The following is a 23,291-nucleotide window of genomic DNA, read 5'->3' on the forward strand; positions in this document are numbered from 1 at the left end:
TCTGCTGACCTCTGTGGGCATTGCATGACACGGGTGTACTTACCTACATGCAGTGTATGCAAGCAATACATGCATACACATAAAATAAAAATAATAAATAAATTTTTTAAAAAACATTCCTGCAGCTAAGAAGCCTGTTTATAGTTAAGTGAACCTGTAAGTAAGCTTCATATTATATACAAACACAAAGTAGTTTCTCACTTTTGACATACACTGAATTTACAGAATAATATTCAATTAAGGGAAGATTATACACGCTTTGTTTCTGATGAGTTGTTTTACAAAACTCACGTCATTGTTATTTCATGGTACTTAAGTTGCCAACAGACATACCTGTAACAATATGCACTTGGAGCTATCACACTTAGTGACTCTACAAATTAGGTAAAGTTTATTCTGTAGTAAAAAAACACTACTCCAAAAACCTGAATATTCATACAAATCACTTGAGAAACTTGAGAAAATGCACATTCAGATCCAGGAGATTGAACACACACTCTGAGAGTTTATGTAGCAGGCTCCCAAGTGATCGTAATGCTACTAGCCTGGAATCGGCACCTCAGGAACAAGTTTGAGAGTAGTTGTGCCCAAGCATTAATATGCAAAAAGTCTTTTCATAATTATTTTCATATATATATATCATTAATATGCAAAAAGTCTTTTCATAATTATTTTCATATATATATGTCTTTAAAAATATAGGGAAACAAATTATACTTTTAAGAAGTCATTTTCAGAAAAATAATGATGTATTACACAATATCAATTTTTTTAAGTGGGCAATGAATCTGATCAAGTTGAAGATTCCTGGTTTATAGAAATAGTTCCTGACAAGCAAGCATTTGGGTCTAACACCTTCAAAACAAGATAAGACTGGTGTAAAATCACTCTGGCATGTCCTCATTATACAATGGTATTTATTTTCAAGGCACAAATTGAGCATGTAATTCTATTCTCGGGGACACTAACAGTCTCCCACTGCCTTTAGAATAGAATGCAAACTCCTCAGCATTGTTAGAAAGCCCCTCGTAAGCATTGCCACTCACTCTGCCAACCGTATTTCTCACCACTGAACTCCAACTCTAACCTCCCAGACAAAAGAAACCAGATTGCAGAAGGTTTATCTCATCCAGAAGCATTTGCACAGTTTCTGTGCTAGAAGCAATTTACCCCACAGATAACAAAGTGGGTGCTTTCTCTGTATAGTCTGGTACCCCGGCCCTCATGGCACTTCCCATGCTAGACTGCTCCTTTGTGAAGAAGCAGGTATTATCTTGTTTATCGTGTATGCTCAGTGTCTTACACAATGTTTGGCATGGTGTACATACTCAGTAGATTTTTATTGAAAAAACTGAATTGTGTTAGCATTAAATGGAAAGAATTACATGAAAGGCTGGGTCTTATGGCTCACACCTGTAATCCCAACACTCAGGAGGCTAAGGCAAGAGGATTGTTGAGAGTTCAAGGTCAGCCTTGGCTACATAAGCTCCTGTGTCAAAGCAAAACCAAAATAAGAATGTGTGCATGCATAACACCAGTAGACCTCTAAATATCACAAATGTCTAGTGGCTGACACTGATTAGGCTGCTTAGACAAGGGAAATACAAAGAAATTTTAAAATTCATATTAACATAAACACTCCAGATTTTCCCTAAACAACTGATAAAACAGAAGATAAAATAAATAATTACAGAGGGCTATGTGACAGAATTAAGTGCCCAGTGGCATTGCTAATGACTAAAGTATCTTGCTATGTATTCTTTGGGAATATAGTCAAGTACTCATGCATACAATTGAGAGAAACAAAAATGGGGTCATCAGAGGAATGCTTGAATAGATAATGAACAGATTAACAGGCCAATCACCAGTACAGAATACACATGAACAGGAGGAGCTCTAGCACTATAGACAAGTCACTCAACTTGGCTTTGCCTCAGTTTTTCACTTGTAAAATAAAATGGTTGTGTTGTTATAATCAATGAAATGTTCTCTGGAGATACCACACATCTGGGCTGCTATTTGACCTTATTTGCTGCCTAGCTAACACTATTAATACTCAAAGCCTATCTTAATCATCCTTTTCTTGAGGAGGCCTTTCTGAATCTCTATACTAGCTAATTACTTTACTGTCACATTCTCCCAAAGAATAGTGTACCCTCCTCCCTTTCTTTTTTTTTTTTTTTTTTTTTTTTTTGGTTTTCCTGTAGCCCCAGCTGTCCTGGAACTCACTATGTAGACCAGGCTGGCCTTGAACTCACAGAGATCTACCTGCCTCTGCCTCCCAACTGCTGGGACTACAGGCGTGAGCCACCACACCCAGAGTACTTCCCCTTTTATACATGCTCAGGGCATGTGTGAACACCTGAATTCTGTCTTCCCCATCAGTTAAGGGTAGAGTCTGTGTTTGGCTTGCTACCTAATTTATCTCCAGTATCAGCATAATAACATCTCAAAATCTAAAACTTAGGCCGGTGGTGGTACACACCTCTAATCCCGGCACTTGGGAGGCACAGGCACGCGGATCTCTATGAGTTCCAGACCAGCAAGGGTGACATAGTGAGACCCTGTCTCAAAAACAAAAGCAAAAACTAAAACTTATGATATTTTAGGTAGCTTTATATTCACAATACAGTGCCCTCTGTTACTGGTTACCACCTAATTTTTCTCTGAGTAATAGATCTTCAGATTCATCTATGCTTACTTGAAACAAAAATAAGAAATCTCTGTAAGTAAATAAAAACTTACATATCACAGACACAAAGAAGAGAGAGGAGAGGTTGGAGAGATGGCTCAGCAGTTTAGGAGCACTGGCTGCTCTTGCAATTCCCAGGACCCACATGGTGGCTAACAGTCTGTGATTCCAGTTCCAGGGGATCCGACGCCCTCCTCTGACCTCCTTGTGCATTGCACAACATGGGTGAACTAACATTCATGCAGGCAATACACTCATACACATAAAATAAAAATAACAAAATATTTTTTTAAAAAAAAAGAAGAGAGAGGAAACCTATAATCCAAACATCAGACTCAGGTCAGCCTAATTTCAAGTGACTCCACATTGCCTTCAATATTGGCTGGACTCAAGATGGACAAACAACAATAAAAGTACATCTATATCCAAAAGCTCTCGAGATGAAAGTCCCAATAAGTTACTGAAGTAGCAATTTCAGAAAGGCAAAGTAAGTTCTAACCAATAAGATTAGGGATAAGTAAAAAAGAGGCAGAAGTGGGCCAGTGAAACCACTCAGCGGGTAAAGCACTTGCCACACAAGCTTAACCTGAGTTCTTTCCTTGAAACCTACATAATGGTGGAAGAAGAGAACCAACTGACTGTTATCCTCTCACTGCCACACAAGCCATAGCATGCATGTGCTCTGGGACCACACGCGCACACACACACACACACACACACACACACACACACACACACACACATATCCATACACCCCCTCACATAATAATAAAGTTTTTGTTAAAGGTAGAAGTGCTCTCCAGTTGGAAAAGATACAGTTGGAAGAGAAGCATCAGTGCAGCACTATAGCATGTTCAAGAGAAGTGGTCATGGAAAAGGTGGGCCAGTCTGCCCAAAGAATGCAGGAAATGAAAGCTTACAAACAGAATTGGTTCCTGTAGCTAAGCGTGGATCGAAATGAGCTCTTTAACATTTTTCATATAAATATTCTTATATTGACTATAAGTTTATTCAACACAAAATACTCTTCTCGAACTTCACTGAGGTGGCTGACCACATCCACAACTAAACTCGCCTCTGAACTGAAATTCGGTTGCAGAGCCAGTCCCTGCCTTGGCCTTCTTGTCAGCACCAGGGGCACAGCGCTCTGTTCTAAAGTGCCTCTGTCGCCTCCTCTCTTGTGAATCTTGCAGGTCGCTCACCCTCTGGACCTTTAGGCCAAGGCCTGCCAGTTTCAGGAGAGCTGAGGTGCAGGGCGCCAGGCACGCTCTCAGGAGGCAGGTGGAGGTGATCATGATATACCGTAAGGGTCCAGTAGAAATCTCTCCAAGCAAACTGTTCCTTCATGAGAGACTGCACAGCCTTCAAGACACGAACATTGGGCACATTCTTGTCTCCCAGCTCTGGGAGTCCAACATACGAACATCTTTCTTTGCTATCATTATGCCCTCCTTAAAAAGGAGTTCTTGGGCATCAGTATCGTTGCAGCTGCAGGGTCCGAAGCCAGGGCTGGAAAGCTCTTTAACATTTCTTACTAAAGTTTTTTTCTGCTTGAAGTTTTTTATTTTGAAGGTTGTTTTGTTTGTTTGTTTGTTTGAGACAGAGCCTCCCTGTAGCCTCAGGTAGTCTGGAACTAGCTATATAGACCAGGCTGACCTTGATCTCACAGTCCTCTTATCTCACAGCTTCTGCTGGGATTAAAGGCATGCACCACCACACCTGGCTAATTTCTGCGTTTTGTGTGTGTGTGTGTGTGTGTGTGTGTGTGTGTGCGCGCGCGCGTGCGTCAGTCAGGGTCTTACTAGTTATTTAGCTCAGGCTGGTCTAGAACTTACAATGTAGCCCAGGTTGGCTTCAAACTCACAATCTTCTTGCTTTGGTCTCCTGAATGCTGAGATTACAGGTGTGTGCCACCATAAAATGAGTAAATTCTTGACCAACACTTTTGCAAAGAAGCTGGCCTCTTGAATATGTGCATATAAAACACTACCACTAAGTTCCTTGGACCCAGGTTCCTAGAAATTCTTTAGGGAAGGGGCAGTGTTGAAGGGGCACACATTTGCCAGGGTGCATATGTGAAGGTCAGGACAACGTTGCAGAGTGCAACATTGCAGAGTTGATTCCCAAGATCCATCTTTACATGGGTTCTGGGGATTGAATACAAGCAGTAAGGCTTGCACAGCAAGTGCCCTTACTCCCTGAGTCATCTTGCTGGCTTGGTTCCTAGCAATTCTTGATTTGTGCCCATTTTTAATGCTCATGACAGATTCTTCCAGGTTATGTCTCCCAGAGTTTCTCCTCTATTGATTCTGAAGCACTTTAAAGCCCTGGTGCATAAGACCCATCAATCAATAAATACTATAATTCTAATCTTCACCCAAAAAAAGATAGTAGGTTCAGTTATGGCTCTGATATGAAATTACTAACTGTCCCCTCCAAGGCTCAGGTATTGAAAGCTTGGATCCCAGTTGGCAGATATGAAAGCTCTGACCTAATCAATGGATTATTTGTTGATGGATTCATAACTGAGTGGACGGACTACTGGGAGGTAAAAGAAACCGAAAGGTGGGGCCCAAACCAATAAAGTGGGTCACTACAAGTGTGCCTCTGTAGGGCATATCTTGTTCCCAGCCTCTCCCTTTGTCTCTTTTGGCCTCTTGGCTACATGAGGTGAGCCGTGTCATCCGCCACATCCTTCTGCAGAAGGATGTTCTACCTGACCATAGGTCCATAGTGACAGAGCAAGCTAGTCATGGACAGACACGGACACGGACAAGGACAGACACACACACACACACACACACACACACACAAAGTGGAGCTATGTGGACACTCACATAGAGACACACGTGTACACATATACACACACTAAATGAACACCCAACAAGAAGAATTACTACTTGAGTAGGTCATTAAAATTTCTTTGTAGGTTCAAGTAACTGTGTCTCTAATTGCTGGTCCTTACATGGCTATGGGAAAGAGGAATAAAACAGAATCCTCATGCTGCATGTTAGCCTTGAGGGCAAAAGAGAATCATTATCCATTTTCACAGGCTATCAGCACTGAAGGGGACTTCAAAATGTAGCTCAACTCCTTAGTTTTACAACTGAAGGCAAAAAAGATTAAGGCATGCCTAAGAGCAAACTAGTCATGAGTTTCTTAGCCATTATTAAAGTCATTTCATACTTTCTCCCAAGACTGATTATTTTCAGAGGAATCCTACAGCTTATCAGGGTCAAGTTCTACTTCCAAACAAAATAAGCAAAAAGAAAATGATATCATATTTACAAAGAAAATGGAAGAGGACTTACTTCTGGGTCTGCTAGGCGCTGTGACAGACCTACTACAAAGACGAGGTTTTTTTGTACCACACGTACACTAGCCAAATGTTTGCGATTTTCTGAGATTTTCTGTTTTCTCTCATTTTGTTTCTGTTTTTTCTCATTTTTTATCCTTTGCAATTCTTCCTGGGAGAGTGGTTTATAAACTGCAGGGTCTTCTGGATATGGCTGTAAGCATAAAACAAGCAAAAGTTAAATAGAAAAACTGTATAAATGATAATTATCAAATTCTGAGTTGCAAGTATATGGTTATTACAGTCTCCCTTCTGAATGTTTCAACTGCTTTAAAATCTTTTATTTAATAAAAGTTAAAATAATTCTAAAAATTATTTTTTAGCGCTTAACACAAAACATTTTAGCACAGATGTCTAAACAAAATCACTTAATCTTGGTATTATCCACCACCTCGGACAGAGTTTACAGGAAGATCACGCTTCTAAAATCCTGTGTAAAAGGCAATAAATGTAAATTCTCTCAACTAAATATGTGTTTTACATAATAAAATCAAATATTTAAAGAAAACCTACTAAGTGAATATTAAAGTAACATGCTTTTTGTTTCTATCTGCGTGTGCAAGTGTGTGCATGTGGAGCCCAGAGGTCAATGCTGGGTATCCTCCTCTATAACTCTTTGTTTTTTGTTTGTTTGTTTTAAATATACTTCTAGCTTAAGAGGAAGAAAGATGAACATAAACATTTAAATCCTCTGACTCAAGGGTTTAAATTTAGTTTTGACACTAACTGGCCATGTGCCTTTAAGCAACTTAATAGACTCTAAGTCTCAGTATCCTCATGTGAAAAGTAAAAATAATTTTTAAAATCTATTGTAAAGATTAAATAATACTTATCAGGCAATTATTATCATGCCCTCAATAAATACTGGCAATTTCTCTGTTCTTTGTCTTCATGATCTCCTTCTCAGAACTGTAGTTATTTTCATCTCAACTACTGATATCGTGGCTATCGATTGCCAAAGTAAAAGTACCAAGTCAGAGTACCAGGCTTTGAATTCCAGCCTACCCTCTGGAAAATCAAATGATCATTCTGCCCTAGTCTTCTCATTTGTAAAATGAGAATCGCATTTAGCCAGAAGATTTTAGTAGGAGTTAAAAGAATACATGGAATATATTGAAATTATGTCCTACACATAAAAGCATTCAAAAAGTTATTAGTACTACTCATAAATATAATAAATGGAAGGGCCAGAGAGATGGCTCAGTGGCTAAGAGCACTGGCTGTTCTTGTAGAAGATCCAGGTTTGAATCCCAGCATCCACACAGCAGCTAACCACCATCCATAACTCCAGTTCCAGGATCCGATACCCTCTTCTGTCCCCTGCTGGCACTGCACAACACGGGTGCACTTAACACATATGCAGGCATAACACTCATAAAAATAAATTTAAAAGATATAAATGGAAGATGATTACATTGTATGCATTAATAGTCACAACTGTATATGGCAAGACCCCAGGAGTGATATAATGGTTCCTTAATTTTCATCATCAGCCTGGCTGGATTTACAATCATGTAGGGGACACCCTTTTTGGCATGTCTCTGGGGGTGTTTCCTGAGAGGATTAACTGAAAGAAGACCCACCCAGGCTGTGGGAGGTACCACCTCACCGAATAAAAAAAGGAGAAAGCCAGCTGAGCACTGGAATGCCTCTCTCTACTTCCTGAATGCCAGTGTGACATGACCAACTACATTACTCTTGCAGACACAGCTGTAAACTGGTCCCACCACAATGCACTCCATGCCATGATGGACTGTGCCCCCTCACACCATGAGCCAAAATAAACTGTTCTTCGTTTAGGTTCCTTCTTGTCAGGTATTTGGTCACAGCAATGACAAAAATTTAAGAATACAGCTGGGAATCATAATTGGTTAGAAAATCCTACCTATCAGAGTATATGAGTGGAAACAACAGAAATAGCCCAGATAAAGAACAAGAGTGACGGGACTATCTAGAAACCCAAAACTTACCCTCAAACTTGTGAGTATACCCAGACTACTGATGAGTGCAACTAAGAAAGGGAGATTTCTTTTTATTCTCTTTACCATCTAACATCATCCTAAGCTCCATGGAAACTTGATTCCTTCCCTTTTATTCCCACTTTCAACTTCAATTTACTGCTTTTTAAGAAATCTTATCCTCTTCCTGAGGCCAGAAACCATCTCAGAAGAGGGTGCAGAAAGATTATAAAAGTTTGAGTCAGGGAGGACAAGAGTGCAATAGTGTCTTCTGGGCATGAAAGGACAGTTGCACTCATGAACTCAGAGCAGTTGTGGTTGCCTACACAAGATCAAGGCAGTCAACATTCTAGCATGGAGTGGGAAGGGGTTCATGAGTACCCACTCCTAAAGAACAGCTGATGACTTTGGGGGGAGGAAGAGTAAGTTTTCTCTGAGGGTGTGGCATCTGGTACATGGAACATTCTCCAGTGGTTGGTCCCACATCCAGAAGTATATGGACACCACAAACTGGAGTTCATGATTTCTTACAGTAAAAAGGAGAGACGCTAAAGAGATGGCTCAGTGGTTAGGAGCACTTCCTGCTCTTTCAGGACAACCCAAGTTGGTTCCCAGCACCAACATGGAAGTTTTTTTTTTAATATTTTTATTTTTATTTTATGTGTATGAGTGTATTGCCTGCATGTATGTGAGTGTACCCGTGTCGTGCAATGCCTCGGAGGTCAGAAGAGGACTTCGGATTCCCTGGAACTGGAGTTAAGGATGGTTCGTAACTGCCATGTGGGTGCTGGGAATCGAACCTGGATCCTCTGCAAGAGCAGTCAGTGCTCTTAACTGCTGAGCCATCTCTCCAGCCCCCAACATGAAGTTTACAACCATCTGTAACTCCAGTTCCAGGGGATCTGACATCTTTCTCTTGACCTCCAAGGGCACCAGGCACACACATGATACACATACATACATGCAGAGAAGCAATGAGAAATATGAAAATAAATCTTTTACAAAAAGAAGAGATGAACTTGGGGTAGTTAAGGAGGTAGGGGTGGATCTAGGAGGAGTTAAGGGGAAGAACTGGGGTGGATATGATCAAAATACATGGTATGAAATTCTCAAAGAATAAAAACATTTATTTTTAAAAATAAAAAATAAGAGGCTGGACAGATGGCTCAGTGGTTAAGAGGACTGACTGCTCTTGTACAGGACCCGGATTCAGTACCTAGCACCACATGGCAGCTAACAGCTATCTATAACTCCAGTTTCAGAGGATGTGACACCCTCTTCTGACCTCCATGGGCACTGAAGGACATGGGTATGCTTACACATGCAGGGAATACACTCATACATACAAAAGAAAAATAAATAATAAATTTTTTAAAATAAAAAATAGACCAGGAAGGGAAGGAGGGAAGAAGGAAATCTTGCATTTTTTATAACTTACCCCGCTATCAAAGAACTACACATCAGCTTATCCAAGAAAGACGTAGGCAGTACTCTTACTGATCTCCTAGGAGGCACGCATACCATTTGAACTGCACATTAATAAATCTGCACTTGATCTTAGCCAAAAGGCTGAAAAGCAATCCACATTAACAAATCTGAATCTCTTAGCTAAATGGTCTTGCTTGGCATAGTTCAACTGACTTGTGAGCAAAAGGTCCAATAACCTAATTTTTGCATGATTCTTAAGACTTTCTCCACAATCAAATATTTAGTACAGACACTTTAAAGAGCTCAGTAACTGTTTGCTACATGAACACCAAGCTACCCTCTAAAACTAAAAGATGCAGTGCTCCTAATTTCTATTGTTTTTGTTGGCACATTACTCCTTTATTAGAAATTAAAAATATGGAATGCTTCACGAATTTGCGTGTTTCTTTTTTTAAAAAAATCTATACTTTTAGATGAAAATGAAATCATTTCTTGCATTTTAAGGCTGCAACATGCAAGTACATCAGGCCTTTTAGAGAATAAGCTGTGGTATGCATCATATGATCCAAGCAGAATTCCAGGCATGCAGAAGAAGACTCTTCTTCATCAATGTTCAACAGACTGAGGAAAGGCAAGAAAGAAAGGAACTGTGCAGACAACACACTGCTTCTTGATCCGTTTGGGAAGCGCTACATAACTTGCTTGGGGACTCAGATTCTTCTCAGAGCACGGGGGATCTGACAAACATTGTAAGACCCTCCCCCTTATAAGCATTCTGTGACACTGTAAAACCCAGATAAAGATGCAGCTAAGTAACAGAAAAGAAGAAAAAAAAAGCCCAAATAACAAATTGATGGAGAGCAACAAGAAAACCCGGAGTGCAATATCAACTCTCATTAAGCATATAACTGCTGTAACACTAAGTTAAGTATATAATCCAGAGTTATATTATTTACACTAGTCTTCTTTCTATTCTATTTCAAGTTTTATCTTTGGAAATGTACTTCCATGAGGCTTCCAACTCACCTTTGTGAGACTATAACTTCCATACAATGCAAAAAATACAGAGAGATATAAGACACACCCCTTCATTACAATTTAAACTCCAAATACATCTTATTCTGGCCACCTAAGGGAAATTACAAATACTTGGGAGACTGAGGCACGAGGATTGTGAATTGGAGGCCAAGCTGTGGTATGCTGTAGAGCCTGCCTCAAAAGAGAGAGAGGGAAAGAAGGAGCAGAGAGAGAACATGTCTGTAAAGGTACTATATTATGTATTACACATCAAGCTAATGGTACAGATTGCCTGTGAAGAAGTATTTTGATACACTATTTTTAATAAAGTAGGAAAGGAAGGTTTATAGTCTCTATTGTAATCATTTGATTTCTTCCAATCATGAAGTTATATTCTCACTTGTATTAAAAATACTATTTACGGGCTAGAGAGATGGCTCAGCAGTTAAGAATGCTTTTGTTCTTGCAGAAGACCTGGGTTCGAATCCCAGCACCTACATGGCAGCTAACAACTGTCCATAACTCCAGTTCCAGGAGATGGACCCGGCTTCGAATCCCAGCACCCACATGGCAGCTAACAACTCTCCATAACTCCAGTTCCAGAGGATCCGACAGTCTCTTCTGTCCTCCACAGGCATTGCACGACACAGGTGTACTTACCTACATGGAGGCAATTACACGCGTACACATAAAATAAAAATAATATTTTTTAAAAAATACTATTTACATTATGTCTTCACTTTTGCTTTTCCCACACTAGACTAGAAAACCATCTCCATCCTTTATAGGAAAACATTTTCCCATATCACTAAACTCTGCTTACTCACTTGTCTTCCATTGTCAACACTCATTTGATTTTTTAAAAAATATTTTATTTATTATTTTTGTTTTATGTGTATGTATATATTGCCTGCATGTAGGTAAGTGCACCCATGTCCAGCAATGCCTGCAGAGGACAGAAGAGGCTGTCGGATCCCCTCAGACTGGAGTTACAGACAGTTGTTAGCTGCTATGTGGGTGCTGGGATTTGAACCCAAGTCTTCTGCAAGAACAGCCAGTGTTCTTAACCACTGAGCCATCTCTCCAGCCCCTAATTTGATTTCTTAAGTTGGAAATAAGTTCATTTATTTTTTGTTGTTGTTCTTGTTTTCTGATTAAATGCACTTACAGCATTAATTTTTTCTTTTGCATACCACTAAGGCCTCATTCTAGATATTCTGAGAAGTCATGTTCCAGCTATTGATTCAAAATAATTTGTAATATTCTGTCAGATCCGATGGTGAATGCCTGAAATCTCAGCTACTCAGGAGATGGAGGAAGGAATACCAACTGATTAAGACTATGGGCTGGGTATGAAGCTCAGTGGGTCAAGTGCACGGCTAGCATGCAAAATGCAAAAAACCTCTGTTCAAACCCCAGCATTGCATAGTGTGCTACCATGCCAGTGATCCCAGCATGTTAGAGGTAGAGAAGATGGATCAGAGTTCAAGGTCACTGTCAGCTACCTACAGAGTTCAAGGCCAGCCTGGGTTATATGAAACCCTGTCCAAAAAAAAGTTGAAGGCCTGTTTGATCTGTAAATTCAAGACAGCCCACAGAACTTAGTAAGACCCTGTCTCAAAATAAAAACGTACGAGTTCAGTGGTATCCCAGTGGTTGGAGCACTTGCCTAGAAAGGCAAAGACCCTAGTGTTCTATTCCTAGTACTACAAAAGCATGCATGAACAAACAAATAAAATTGTATTTTCTTCTTTATCTCCTTTTAAAATCAAGAGTTACAGGAGACAATAAACTTTAGAGGAATTAGTCATTTCAGAACCTGAAATGACTAATTCCTAATCTTTTACTTTGACCTACTGTTCTCCTCTCAGAAGTTCACAGAACTTGTCGATCCCTGATATTCTTACCTCCTTTTTTTTTTTAATTTAAAGAATTATTTTTATTTTTGTTTATGTGTGTCTGTGTATCTGTCTGTGAGAATATATGCTACATGTCTCCAAGTGCCCAAGGAATTCAAGAGAGGGCATCAGATCCCCTGGAGCTGGAGTTAAAGGAATTTGTGAGGCACCCAGATGTGGGTGTTGGGAACTGAACCTGGGTCCTCTGGAAGAGCAGCAAGAGCTCTTATCCACTCAGTCATCTCTCCATCCCCCAATACCATGTTATTTCAAAGTAAAAATTTGTGATGTAACAGGAGCTTTCAATCAGGTGTGTTTTTTGGTTCTAGGAAATATTCTTCATTCATTGATTTACTGTAGTCTCTTCCTCAAAATACTTATTTTGTTTTTGGCCTCTTTAACTGATCAGCAGGTACACATTACTTTTTTAAATTATTCTATCTCTGTTTTATTTTTGTATGTGCTACTTTCTAAGAAATCTTCTCAACTTCGTGTTGACAATTTCTTTGAATGATTTCTGTCCTTATACTTTAATTTTCAGTAACAACAATTATTGTTCACTCTGTCTTATGGATATAGTATCTTTTATTATTTCTGAGGTATAATAATAATGCTTCTATTGAAGGTTTCATTTCCTTGACAATCTGCTTTCCATGGGAGTGCCTACTGCATGATGATGTGTCACTGCATCTCCTGTTCACACATCTCCTGTTTCCATCACGTCTTTTTCTCACACTAAAAGGACACAGAAAGGCAGTCAGAGAGATGACCAAGTAGCTATGACAATGTTTAGCACCTCGGACCCAAGAGAAACATTACGCTCTCTTTGTTTTAAAAACAAAGCTTTAAATCTCTAATTTTCAAAGCTCTTAAATCTTCCTGGAGATAGGCAGGTTTCTTCTTATGAGCAATAACTGAAGCTTGCTTCAACATAAACGTCACATCACTCTAACAGACTACCTCAGCCTGGCAGCAACAGGTCCTCTCCCTGCAGGGTTAGGTTACACACAAATGGCAGCTTCATGGTCCTCTCCATGCCTCTAGCAATATTTCTCTGTGAGCACAGCCACTGGGCTGATCTCCAAAGACTAAAGACTTACTGGTCTTTGGTTGAGATGTAGTTTCATGATTACTAATTCTGTGTTCAACATATTTTTGGGCAAGGCTAAGCCAGGCGTCAACAGTCTCTAGGGCTATGTTGCTTGTACTATGTACCCTCTGAGGCCCACTCCAGTCATGAGATCAGTGTGAGCAAGGTCTGGTGTCAAGAAAACCAAGGAGTGGTACCATGAAATATGGTTATGTTAAGTAACAAAGAAACTAAAAATTAGGGGCTGGAGAGATAGCTCAACAGTTAAGAGCATAGACTGACCTTGCAGAAGAACTGAGTTTGATTCTCAGCACCCACATGGTGGCTAACTACTGTCCACAACTCCAGATCTAGGGGATCTGCCGCCCTCTTCTGACTTCTGCAGGCATTGCACAACACAGGTGCACTTACATAATATAGGCAATACACTCATATGCATAAAATATTTTTTAAATAGACTAAAAAATTATTTATGGACTGAATAATAACCACTTTCACTAAAGAATAAAATTGAGGATCCAAAAGGATCATTTTCTGTGCTGTGTGTGTGTGAAGGGTAGACTGAGTGTGTGTGTGAGCATGTATATAGGCCAGATTGTGTATGTTTTGGTATGTGTGTGCATGTGTACACACACACACACACACACACACACCCTTGTATGAGTAAGCCAGAGGTTGACACTCAGCTTTTACCTGGGTGCTGGAGATCCAAACTCAGGTCCTCACACTTTGCTCAATGATATCCCCCCACCCAGCCCTGGGACTTTTTTTCTGCAATGAAGAGCCTTTGTGCTTATCCTTTAACAGTTTCTCATTTTTCCCATTTATCTTCTCTCTCACCATCTTATCCAGTTTTGTGATTTTATAAATAATAAATGTACTATTGATTCTCAAGTTTGGATTTCCATACTGAAATCCAAACTTATAAATTCACTGTTTACTCAACATGCTCAGTTAGATTTTCAGTAGGAATCTCATACCTAACCTGTCTAAACTGGAGTTCCTAGTTGTTTCAGAAAACCTACACTTGTTTGCATTCTTCCGCATTCCAGTCAATAACACAGTTTATAGTTGCTTGATCCAAACCCTTGGGATTGTGCTCAGTGCTTCTAGTCATCTCTATGGCAGTTAATGGATAAATTTTATGATCTCAGCCTACTTCAAAATGTTTTATTATGATTTTACATTTTAATGAAATTGAGAATTCTATCAAAGTTACTGCTTCTCAAATTTTGGAAAAATAAAATTCTTGATTATTTTCTTTTCTATAATTACAAATGAAAAATACTAGTTAACAACTTTATGTTTGCTCCCCTAACCTATGTACTTGTAACTCATGAGTTCTCAAAATACTGCCCTTCTCTACACATTCTCAATTTCAGTTGGCTGGGCTTGGTGGCTCACACCTGTAATCAAACCTGGGAGGCTGAGGCAAGAAGAACACTGAATAAAAGATCAGCCTGAGTTACACAGTAAGACCTTATCTGCACCCCCCCAACACCCATCAAAAAAAAAAGCAACTAATTAATTTCAGTTAAATAAAAAGATTTTGTTTGCTTTGTTGAGATAGTCTTTCTTTACAGCCTGTGCTAGTCTAGAACTTTGTATGTAACCCAGGCTGTATGTAGTCAGAGAATCTGCAATGTCATGAACAACTAATCACAGTGATAATTTTTTTTTGTTTTTGTTTTTGAGACAGGGTCTCCTGTAGCCCCAGCTGTCCTGGAACTCACTACGTAGACCAGGCTGGCCTTGAACTCACAGAGATCCGCCTACCTCTACCTCCCCGAGTGCTGGGATTAAAGGCATATGCCACCACACCCAGCTCACAGTGATAATTTTTTAAGATTGTGGAGCAGTATTCCTTTTTCCAGGAGTTGTATTTCGAGTTGAACTAAGTGTTGGTTTTTGCTTTTTCCTGTAATGCTGGGGACTGTGCCTAGGGTCTTGCACATGCTAGGCAGGCATTCTATACTACTAAGCTATATCCCTAGACCACTTTTTACTTTTTTTATTTTGAAACAAGGACTTATTAAATTGCCAAGGCTGGCCTTGAACTCATTGTGTAACCCAGGCAAGACCTGGACTTTCACCCTGCCTTGATTAGCTCAGACACTAGACACAGCTAACACCCTTTTTGAAACTGACTCCAATGGCCTTCTGTCTTTAAAAAGTTCCTCACACTTTCTGGTTTTCACAACTCCTAACAATAATTTTACTAAAGTTACTGTCTTTATCTCTAAAATACTATTTTCTCTCCTATAAGGAGCTGAAGGAATTCTACATAATCTCTTAAGGCTGAAAGGATTTCCTTTGTGATTTTCCTAAATAAAAATTTTTTTCCTAGTGACAATTTAACAATTGGTCCATATTATTTAAACTTTACCGGCTGGACATGGTGGTGTACGTCCTGTAACCCTAGCTACTCAGAAAGTCAAGGTGGAAAGCTCTCAAGTTCAAGCCAAGCCCAGGCAACACAGTGAGACCCTGTCTTCAAAAGAGGCACAGACATACACAGACACAGACAGAAGAAAAGGAGGGAGGAGGGGAAGGAGGGGGGGAAGGAGGGGGGGAAGGAGAGGAAGGAAGGAAGGAAGGAGGAAGGAAGGAAGGAAGAAGGAAGGAGGAAGGAGGGAGGGGGGAAGGAGGGAGGGAGGGGAGCCTACCTTCCAAACAATAAAACAAAACAAAAAAAAGAGAAGAATTTCATAAGGCCAAACAAATTCACAACTCAGAGTCTTAGGTGATCCTGAAAGCCTCATCTTTCAACCAGTTACTTCAGAATGAAGTATCTGTGGAATAACTGAGAACCAAGTTTAAAAATGTGACTAAGTGCTTAAAACTTATACTTAAAGAAGTATAGATTTTGACCAAAGCTAATGTTAAAAGCCTTCATTTACCTTTCCATTCATATTTCTTACATTACTATATTATATATATGTATACACACACTTTAGATGTATGGTACATGTATTACATGTCAACATATAAACCATAGTAACACTTAAATGACCCTTTAATTATATAATGTATATATTACATGCTCAATAGATTTTTTAAAATGTTTAAATAGAACTGAATAATGCATTGTCTTCTGAAATTTCTTTTCTTTTCTTTTTTTTTCAATTTGTATGAGTGTACTGCCTGCATGTATGTGAGTACAGCCATGTCATGCAATGCCCCGGACGTCAGAAAAAGGAGTCAGATTCTCATGGAACCGGAGTTAAGGATGGTTCGCAGCAACCACGTGGGTGCTGGGAATTGAACCCAGGTCCTCTGAAAGAACAGTCAGTGCTCTTAACCGCTAAGCCATCTCTCCAGCCCCCTGAAATTTCTTATAAATTTTCAGATACAGAAGAGATAGATAACTTTCTACATTTTAGGTATATAAAGTACATGTCAGTTTTTCAAAAATTTGGGTGGGTAAATAGAAAAGAAAGTTCAAAACATACAGATGTTACAAAGAAGGCAAAGCTTGATACAGTGGTATATTATCACTTGATGAGAATTGTTTGAACTCCAGAGTTCAAGATCAGCCTGAACAACATAATGAGACTCCATATAAAAACATAATGAGCTGGACAGATGGCTCAGTGATTAAGAGACTTTGCTGCTCTTACAAGAGACGGGAATTCAGTTCTGGGCATCTACATTGGGTGGTTCATGACTGCCTGAAACTCCAGCTCCAAGGGATCTGATGCCTTCTTCTGCCTCTTCTGGCCTAAACCAGCACCCCCACACACATGCAGCTTACTCACACACAGGCCAGCACACATGCACATGCACACACACAAATTTAAAAATAAAATCTTAAAAAAATAAATAAAAGGAAAATTCTACATGATAGGTATTTGCATTAAGCCCTAAGATCATAAATAAAATCCTTTAAAATAGAAATGCATCTCTTCTAATAGTTCCTTCACTATATTGTAACTGGAAAAACCCAGAGAATATTAGAAATCACAGGTTTTGAATTAGAAGAGGCCTTTCATTAACATAGCATTTCAAAACAAAAATGTTAGACTTAAAAGTCATATATGATTCCTACACCTGATACTCAGAAGTTGAATCTGGATGGATAAACAATGGGGTAGCAATATTAGTTAAGAATTATTGCAAGAGCTCAGCAAAAGGCAGCTGTTAGCTTCTGAACCAGGATTTCTGTCATTTTAACATACTCTGGGAAGGTGTAGTGGCACATAATCCCAGCACTTGGGGGAGGAAGGGAGAGAGGCTAGCCTGGTCTACACAGCAAATTCCAGGCCAGCTGGGGCTATAGGGAGACCCTGTCTCAAAAAGAAAAAAAAAAAAAAAATCCTGGTGAACATCTCTCTCCTACTTAGTACGAGAAAACTAAAGTGCATCACCCCATAACATGCAATACAGAACATGTTTTTCCAGTTCTATATTGTCCTACCAAATCCATTACTTCTCCACAAATCCTCTTAAACAGAAAGTACCAAGCCTGGATCCATCTCCTCAGCCAGAAAGATTAAGTTACTTTGTAGATGTCATATAGCTAGTTAACACAATAAAGCCAAAACTTGACCCTGACTCCATCAAAGTATTCTTTCTACTTCATTATGTCTTAAAGATAAACCAAGGTTTGTTTTCAAACCAACTACTTGTACTTATGGGAAAAGAACTATACAGTTAAAACTGGATAGTAAAAAGAACCTTTATAGCTAAATGCAGTTATTTTAAAGGGCTTACCTTTCTACACGCAGGACAAAGCCCGTTCTCATCAGTGCGAATTCTATGCCAACAAAATCGGCAAATCTGGTAGCCACAGGTGCAAGGGAAAAAGTTGATATCGTCTATCTCCAAGGGCTCCATGCAAAGAGGGCATTCCACAGGGTCTTCCTTTGCATCAGGACTGCGAGACATCTTCACGTTTATTGAACAGCAGCAAATGTTTATAATAATTTAAGGGAGAAGGAAATTCAGCACTGAGAGCTAAAATGTAGAACTTTGAAGACCTGCATGAGAAGAAATAAAAAATGCCATTCGCTACTGGAAAAAAACCCACCATATTACAATCAAGAATCACATTATCAAAAAACTTGGAAAATATTAACTTTGCTATAAATCACTGGATGGACTTCAGAAAATTTCTGCACATAAAGATAAAAAAATTGGCATTATTAATTTTTTGATGCAAAGGAAATATGAAAGAACTTCTTTATTACTTAATTGTAACACTAATAATACATTTTAGGAAAAATAAAGAAGTATCTTTACTTTAAAATAATTTGGAGCCAAAGAGATGGCTCAGAGGGTAAAGCACTTGCCACACAAACCTAATAATCCGAATTCGATCCCCAGAATCCAGAGAGAAAGGCGAGAACCAACTCCTGAAAGTTTTCTCCTGACCTCCACATACACACCATGACATGCATGCAACCTGCACTCATTCTCCGTCCCCCCAACAATAAATTTTAAAAAATTTAAATACACACAGTCTGAACTATTCATTTTTGACTAGTAAAACTAGCTAGTAATACTACCAGCTAAAGGAGCATTATTATTACAGTATGCCAAAATGCATCACAATTCACAGAAGGGACCAATGAAAATGAGAGGCTCAGATCAGCTACAGCTACATATTAACACCAAGTTTTTACCCAGAAAATACAAGTTAAAACTAAACAAGCATGCCATAACTATTCATAACCTATGTAATACTATGTCAATGAAAACTGCTGAGAAAATAAACACATTTATAAATATTCCTGTGGTAAATACTACCCCCCCAAAAAGTCTAAGAACAAGGAAGAGGGTAAGAACAAATAGATGTTTATACCCCATTCTTTTACGTTACAGGTGAACTGTTGTTAAATTATAGAAAGTTGAAAGCTATTGCTAACAATTTTATCCTACAGGTGAAGATGAAATCACTATTTCCAACTAAAAACCAACAGGCTATAAACTAATCTACATCTTGATGTAGCTCCATCACAATCACATCACAGTGGTTTAAAAAACAAACAAACAAAACAAAACCAGGAGGCTGGAGAGATGGCTCAGCAGTTAAGAACACTGGTTGTTCTTGCAGAAGACCCAGGTTCGAATCCCAGCACCCACATGGCAGCTAACAACTGTCCATAACTCCAGTTCCAGGGGCTCTGGCAGTCTCTTCTGTCCACCACGAGCATTGCATGACACAGGTGCACTTACCTACATGCAGGCAATACACTCATGCACATAAAATAAAAATAAAAATAAAAATAAAAATAAACGGGCTGGAGAGATGGCTCAGTGGTCAAGAGCACTGGCTGCTTTTGTAAAGGACCTGGGTTCGAGTCCCAGCACCCACATGGCAGCTAACAACCCTGTAACTCCAGTTCTAGGGGATCCAGCACCCTCTTCTGACCTGTGTCTTCTGACACAGGTGCACTTACATGCAGGCAATATACCCACACACAAAAAGTAAAATAAATGAAATATTTTTTAAAAATAACAACACATAATTCAACAAAGTGACCTAAAAGTCACAATGAAGAGCACTATATGGGAATGACTGACATTTGGGGGGGGGGTGACAATTAGCCATATCAGATACTGAACTGTCTTCTACAAAAGTAAAGAAAGTCGATGATGAAACAAAAACCTAGAAACAGACCCAAGAATAAATGAAATGTTAATATTTAACAGAAATTACACTACAAATCAATACAGATGAGATGGGCCAGTTTATAAACTGTAAGAGAACACTGGAACACTAGTACATATCTAACTTACACTGTAATAAATCCCAAAAGATCTGCCTTAAGAGCTATCCAGAGAAGTAAACTAATGGTGTCTTGAAAGGCAAAAAAAAAAGTTACTTTTTCCTCAGGCTCTGTCTCCTCAAATGAGAAGTCATAAAAAAGCAGAACTGAGGGTCTGGAAAGATGGTTCAGTGGTTAAGAGTGCTTGCTACTTTTTCAGAGGACCCAAGTTTGGTTCCCAGCACCCACATAGCAGCTCACAACCACCTGTACCTCCAGTTCCAGACACTCTTCAGGCACCAGGCATGCACATGGTGCACATACATACATGCAGGCAAGCACTCATATATGTAACATTTAAAAAAATAGAGTTGAGCCAGGTATAGTGGCACATGCCTTTAATCCCTGCACTCAGAAGGCAGAAGCAGGTGGATTACTGAGATTGACACCAGCCTGATCTATGTAGCAATATCCAGGCCAGCTGGAGCTACAGGGAGACCCTGCTTCAAAAGCCCAAATCAACAGGAAAAAACAGTGGCGCTCAACATGCTTTCCATTATACTGGTGGACGCCTAATGGAAAATGGTCCTTTATTCCCGTGATATCCTGCACTATTGTTTCTTTTTAAAATTTTTTTTTTAATTTTATGTGTATGAATGATATGCCTGCATGTAGGAAAGTGCACCCGTGTCGTGCAATGCCCAAGGAGGACAGAAGAGGCTGTCGTCGGATCCCCTGGAACTGAAGTTATGGACAGTTGTTAGCTGCCATGTGGGTGCTAGGATTTGAACCTGGGTCCTCTGCAAGAAAGGTCAGTGTTCTTAACTGCTAAGCCATCTCTCCAGCCCAGCACTATTGTTTCTTATCCAGGGTTCAAGAATAAAAATGCAAAGTTGAGTGGGGGGATGCGGAGTACAACTGCCTTACTAACATGGAAAGAAGAAAACAAAATGAAAGGCACGCAGCTAGATGGAAGCAGAATGTTCTGTTGTGACACTGCACAGCAGGGTTACTATGGATAACAACAATGCAATGTATTAAAAAAGCAAGGAGGATTTTCAAAGTTAGTGTTTGAGGAGATAAATACACTGAACCTGATTTCAGCATTATACAATGAATACATAAAGATAATGGAATTTCATTAATATATAACAATGTTTTCATATATTGGTGAAAAACAAATTTTGAAAATTAAAGGTAAACAATAAGCTAAAGGATACACTCATGATACGTAATAGTATGCCACCCCCAAAAATCTAAAGAAATCTTACAAAGGAGTATGGTTAAGCAAATGAGTAATACAAAAAAGATGAAACCAGAATATGACAGGTAATTCACAGAAGAATATAAGCATTTTTTTCCCTACCAGCCTATCAAGTTAGTTTACCCCCTCAAAGCAGAGATTTCCACTGGTCTAGTCCCTCTGGATAAGAGAAAACAGTAACCCATTACACTGCTTTAAATTACATCACTAGTCTTGATTCTTTCCGGCAGTCTTTTAAAATCTGTTTTCATTCACTCAGTTTTACTATCTAACTATGACTCTCTTCTATGCGGTACCAAACACTTTGTTATATTCAGCAACCATTATTTAAAAGAGTAGAAAACTGCAAACATAACATCTATCTAGACAGAAATCATTAAGTAAGTTAAGATACCGAAATAAAGCTGGGAATGATGGGGCATGCTTGCAATTCTAGCACCAGGGAGGGAGAGGTAACTGCAAGTCTGAGGTTAGCCCAATCTACACAGCAAGTTGCAGGCCAGCTAGGGCTACAATGTGAAACCATGACTTTTTTTTTTAAATAGAAGGAAGAGTTTATTTGGGCTTACAGTTCCAGGGGGACAGGAGTCCACCTTAGTGGAGAGGTGTGGCAGGAGGCAGTTGGAATAGAAAGCTGTGGAAGCAGAGAGAATGAAACTGGAAGTGGGGCATGACTATGCACTCTCAAAGCCCATCCCTAGGATGTGCTTCCTCCAGCAAGGCTTCATACAGCTCCTCAAGATTCCATGACCTTCCCCAAAATAGCACCAATTGACCGAGTGTTCAAATACTTGAGCCTATGGGGGTCACTTTTCATTCAAACCACCACATTGTCCTTTCTTATTTTATTAAGAGCATTTATTAAGTATGTATGCTCAATTTTTAAAAAGTTTATGTGTTTATGCCTGCTTGTCTGTATGTGCACCAGAAACCATGACTTTTTAAAAAGGAAGCTGGGCATGGTGGCACATGCTTTTAATTCCAGCACTCAAGAGGCAGATGTACGTGGATCTCTGTGAAATCAAGGCCAGTCTGGTCTATATAGCAAGTTGCAGGCCAGCCAGATTGGAGGCGGGGCAGGGAGATAAGGTAAATCTATGAATGTTGACTCAGAAAAATGCTCTCATTCAAACTTTTAAATGGGCGAGATAAAGACTAACATTACTGCGTGGTGGCACACACCTTCACTCCCAGCACTCGGGAGGCAGAGGCAGGCGGATCCCTGTGAGTTCGAGGCCATCCTGGTCTACATAGTGAGTTCCAGGACAGCTGGGCTACAGGGAGACCCTGTCTCAAAAAGAGACCAAAAAAAAAGGCTAACATTACTATACAATTATTTCTGTATATACAAATTTTATATATAGTAGACCATCTTTTGCTTTAAAAAAAAATCTGCTATTATCTAAATTGTTACAAAATGTTATTTTTGAAATTCAAGGGGCCAAACCCAAAGAGGGGACTGTTTGCATTTCCTTGAGAAAATTTCCAACCTTGGTGAATAATTAGAAGGGGGAAAAACCTTTCACCCGTCATCAAAGAAGCTTCTTTTTTCCAACAGATAAAGACTATTACAGAATTAGTCAAACACAGAGAATAAGTGTCTGTGAGACACTTAACCCTAAGTGGCACATCTTCAATGCAACCTTTACACTTAGGATGAATGCACCTCTCAACTCTCCCCAGAGAAGTTTCCTTATGTAGCAGATGGTGATTAACACAGAGACCCACAATTCACTAATGTGAAAGAGAGCAAGAGGCCACAGAGTGCTTATCCCTGAATAGGACACCTATTTCAAACCTCTGCCTCCCAATGCTCAGGGATCTGGGAAGAGGAAGCAGAAAGATTGAAAGAGGAATAGGAGGGAGATGACCACAAGGA

General features: G+C 39.5%; 1 protein-coding gene and 1 pseudogene across 6 annotated transcripts in view; both read right to left on the minus strand.

Moving 5' to 3' along the window:
* Cnot4 (CCR4-NOT transcription complex subunit 4) overlaps nt 1-23,291 on the minus strand; it is a 146,481-nt gene that overhangs the window by 54,263 nt on the left and 68,927 nt on the right. For all 6 annotated transcript variants that reach the window (XM_008823464.2, XM_008823463.2, XM_008823462.2 and 3 more), the window contains exons 2-3: nt 18,152-18,417; nt 6,004-6,201 (exon numbers count right to left, since the gene is read on the minus strand). In XM_008823464.2, the coding sequence (XP_008821686.1) occupies nt 6,004-6,201; nt 18,152-18,325 (372 nt within the window). In that variant the 5' untranslated portion in view covers nt 18,326-18,417. The remainder of the gene's footprint in view (nt 1-6,003; nt 6,202-18,151; nt 18,418-23,291) is intronic.
* Nucleotides 3,730-5,424, minus strand: LOC103726119 (annotated as a pseudogene).

The sequence above is a fragment of the Nannospalax galili genome, unplaced genomic scaffold (assembly GCF_000622305.1).
Source record: "Nannospalax galili isolate Female #2095 unplaced genomic scaffold, S.galili_v1.0 scaffold307, whole genome shotgun sequence".
NCBI classification, from domain to species: domain Eukaryota; kingdom Metazoa; phylum Chordata; class Mammalia; order Rodentia; family Spalacidae; genus Nannospalax; species Nannospalax galili.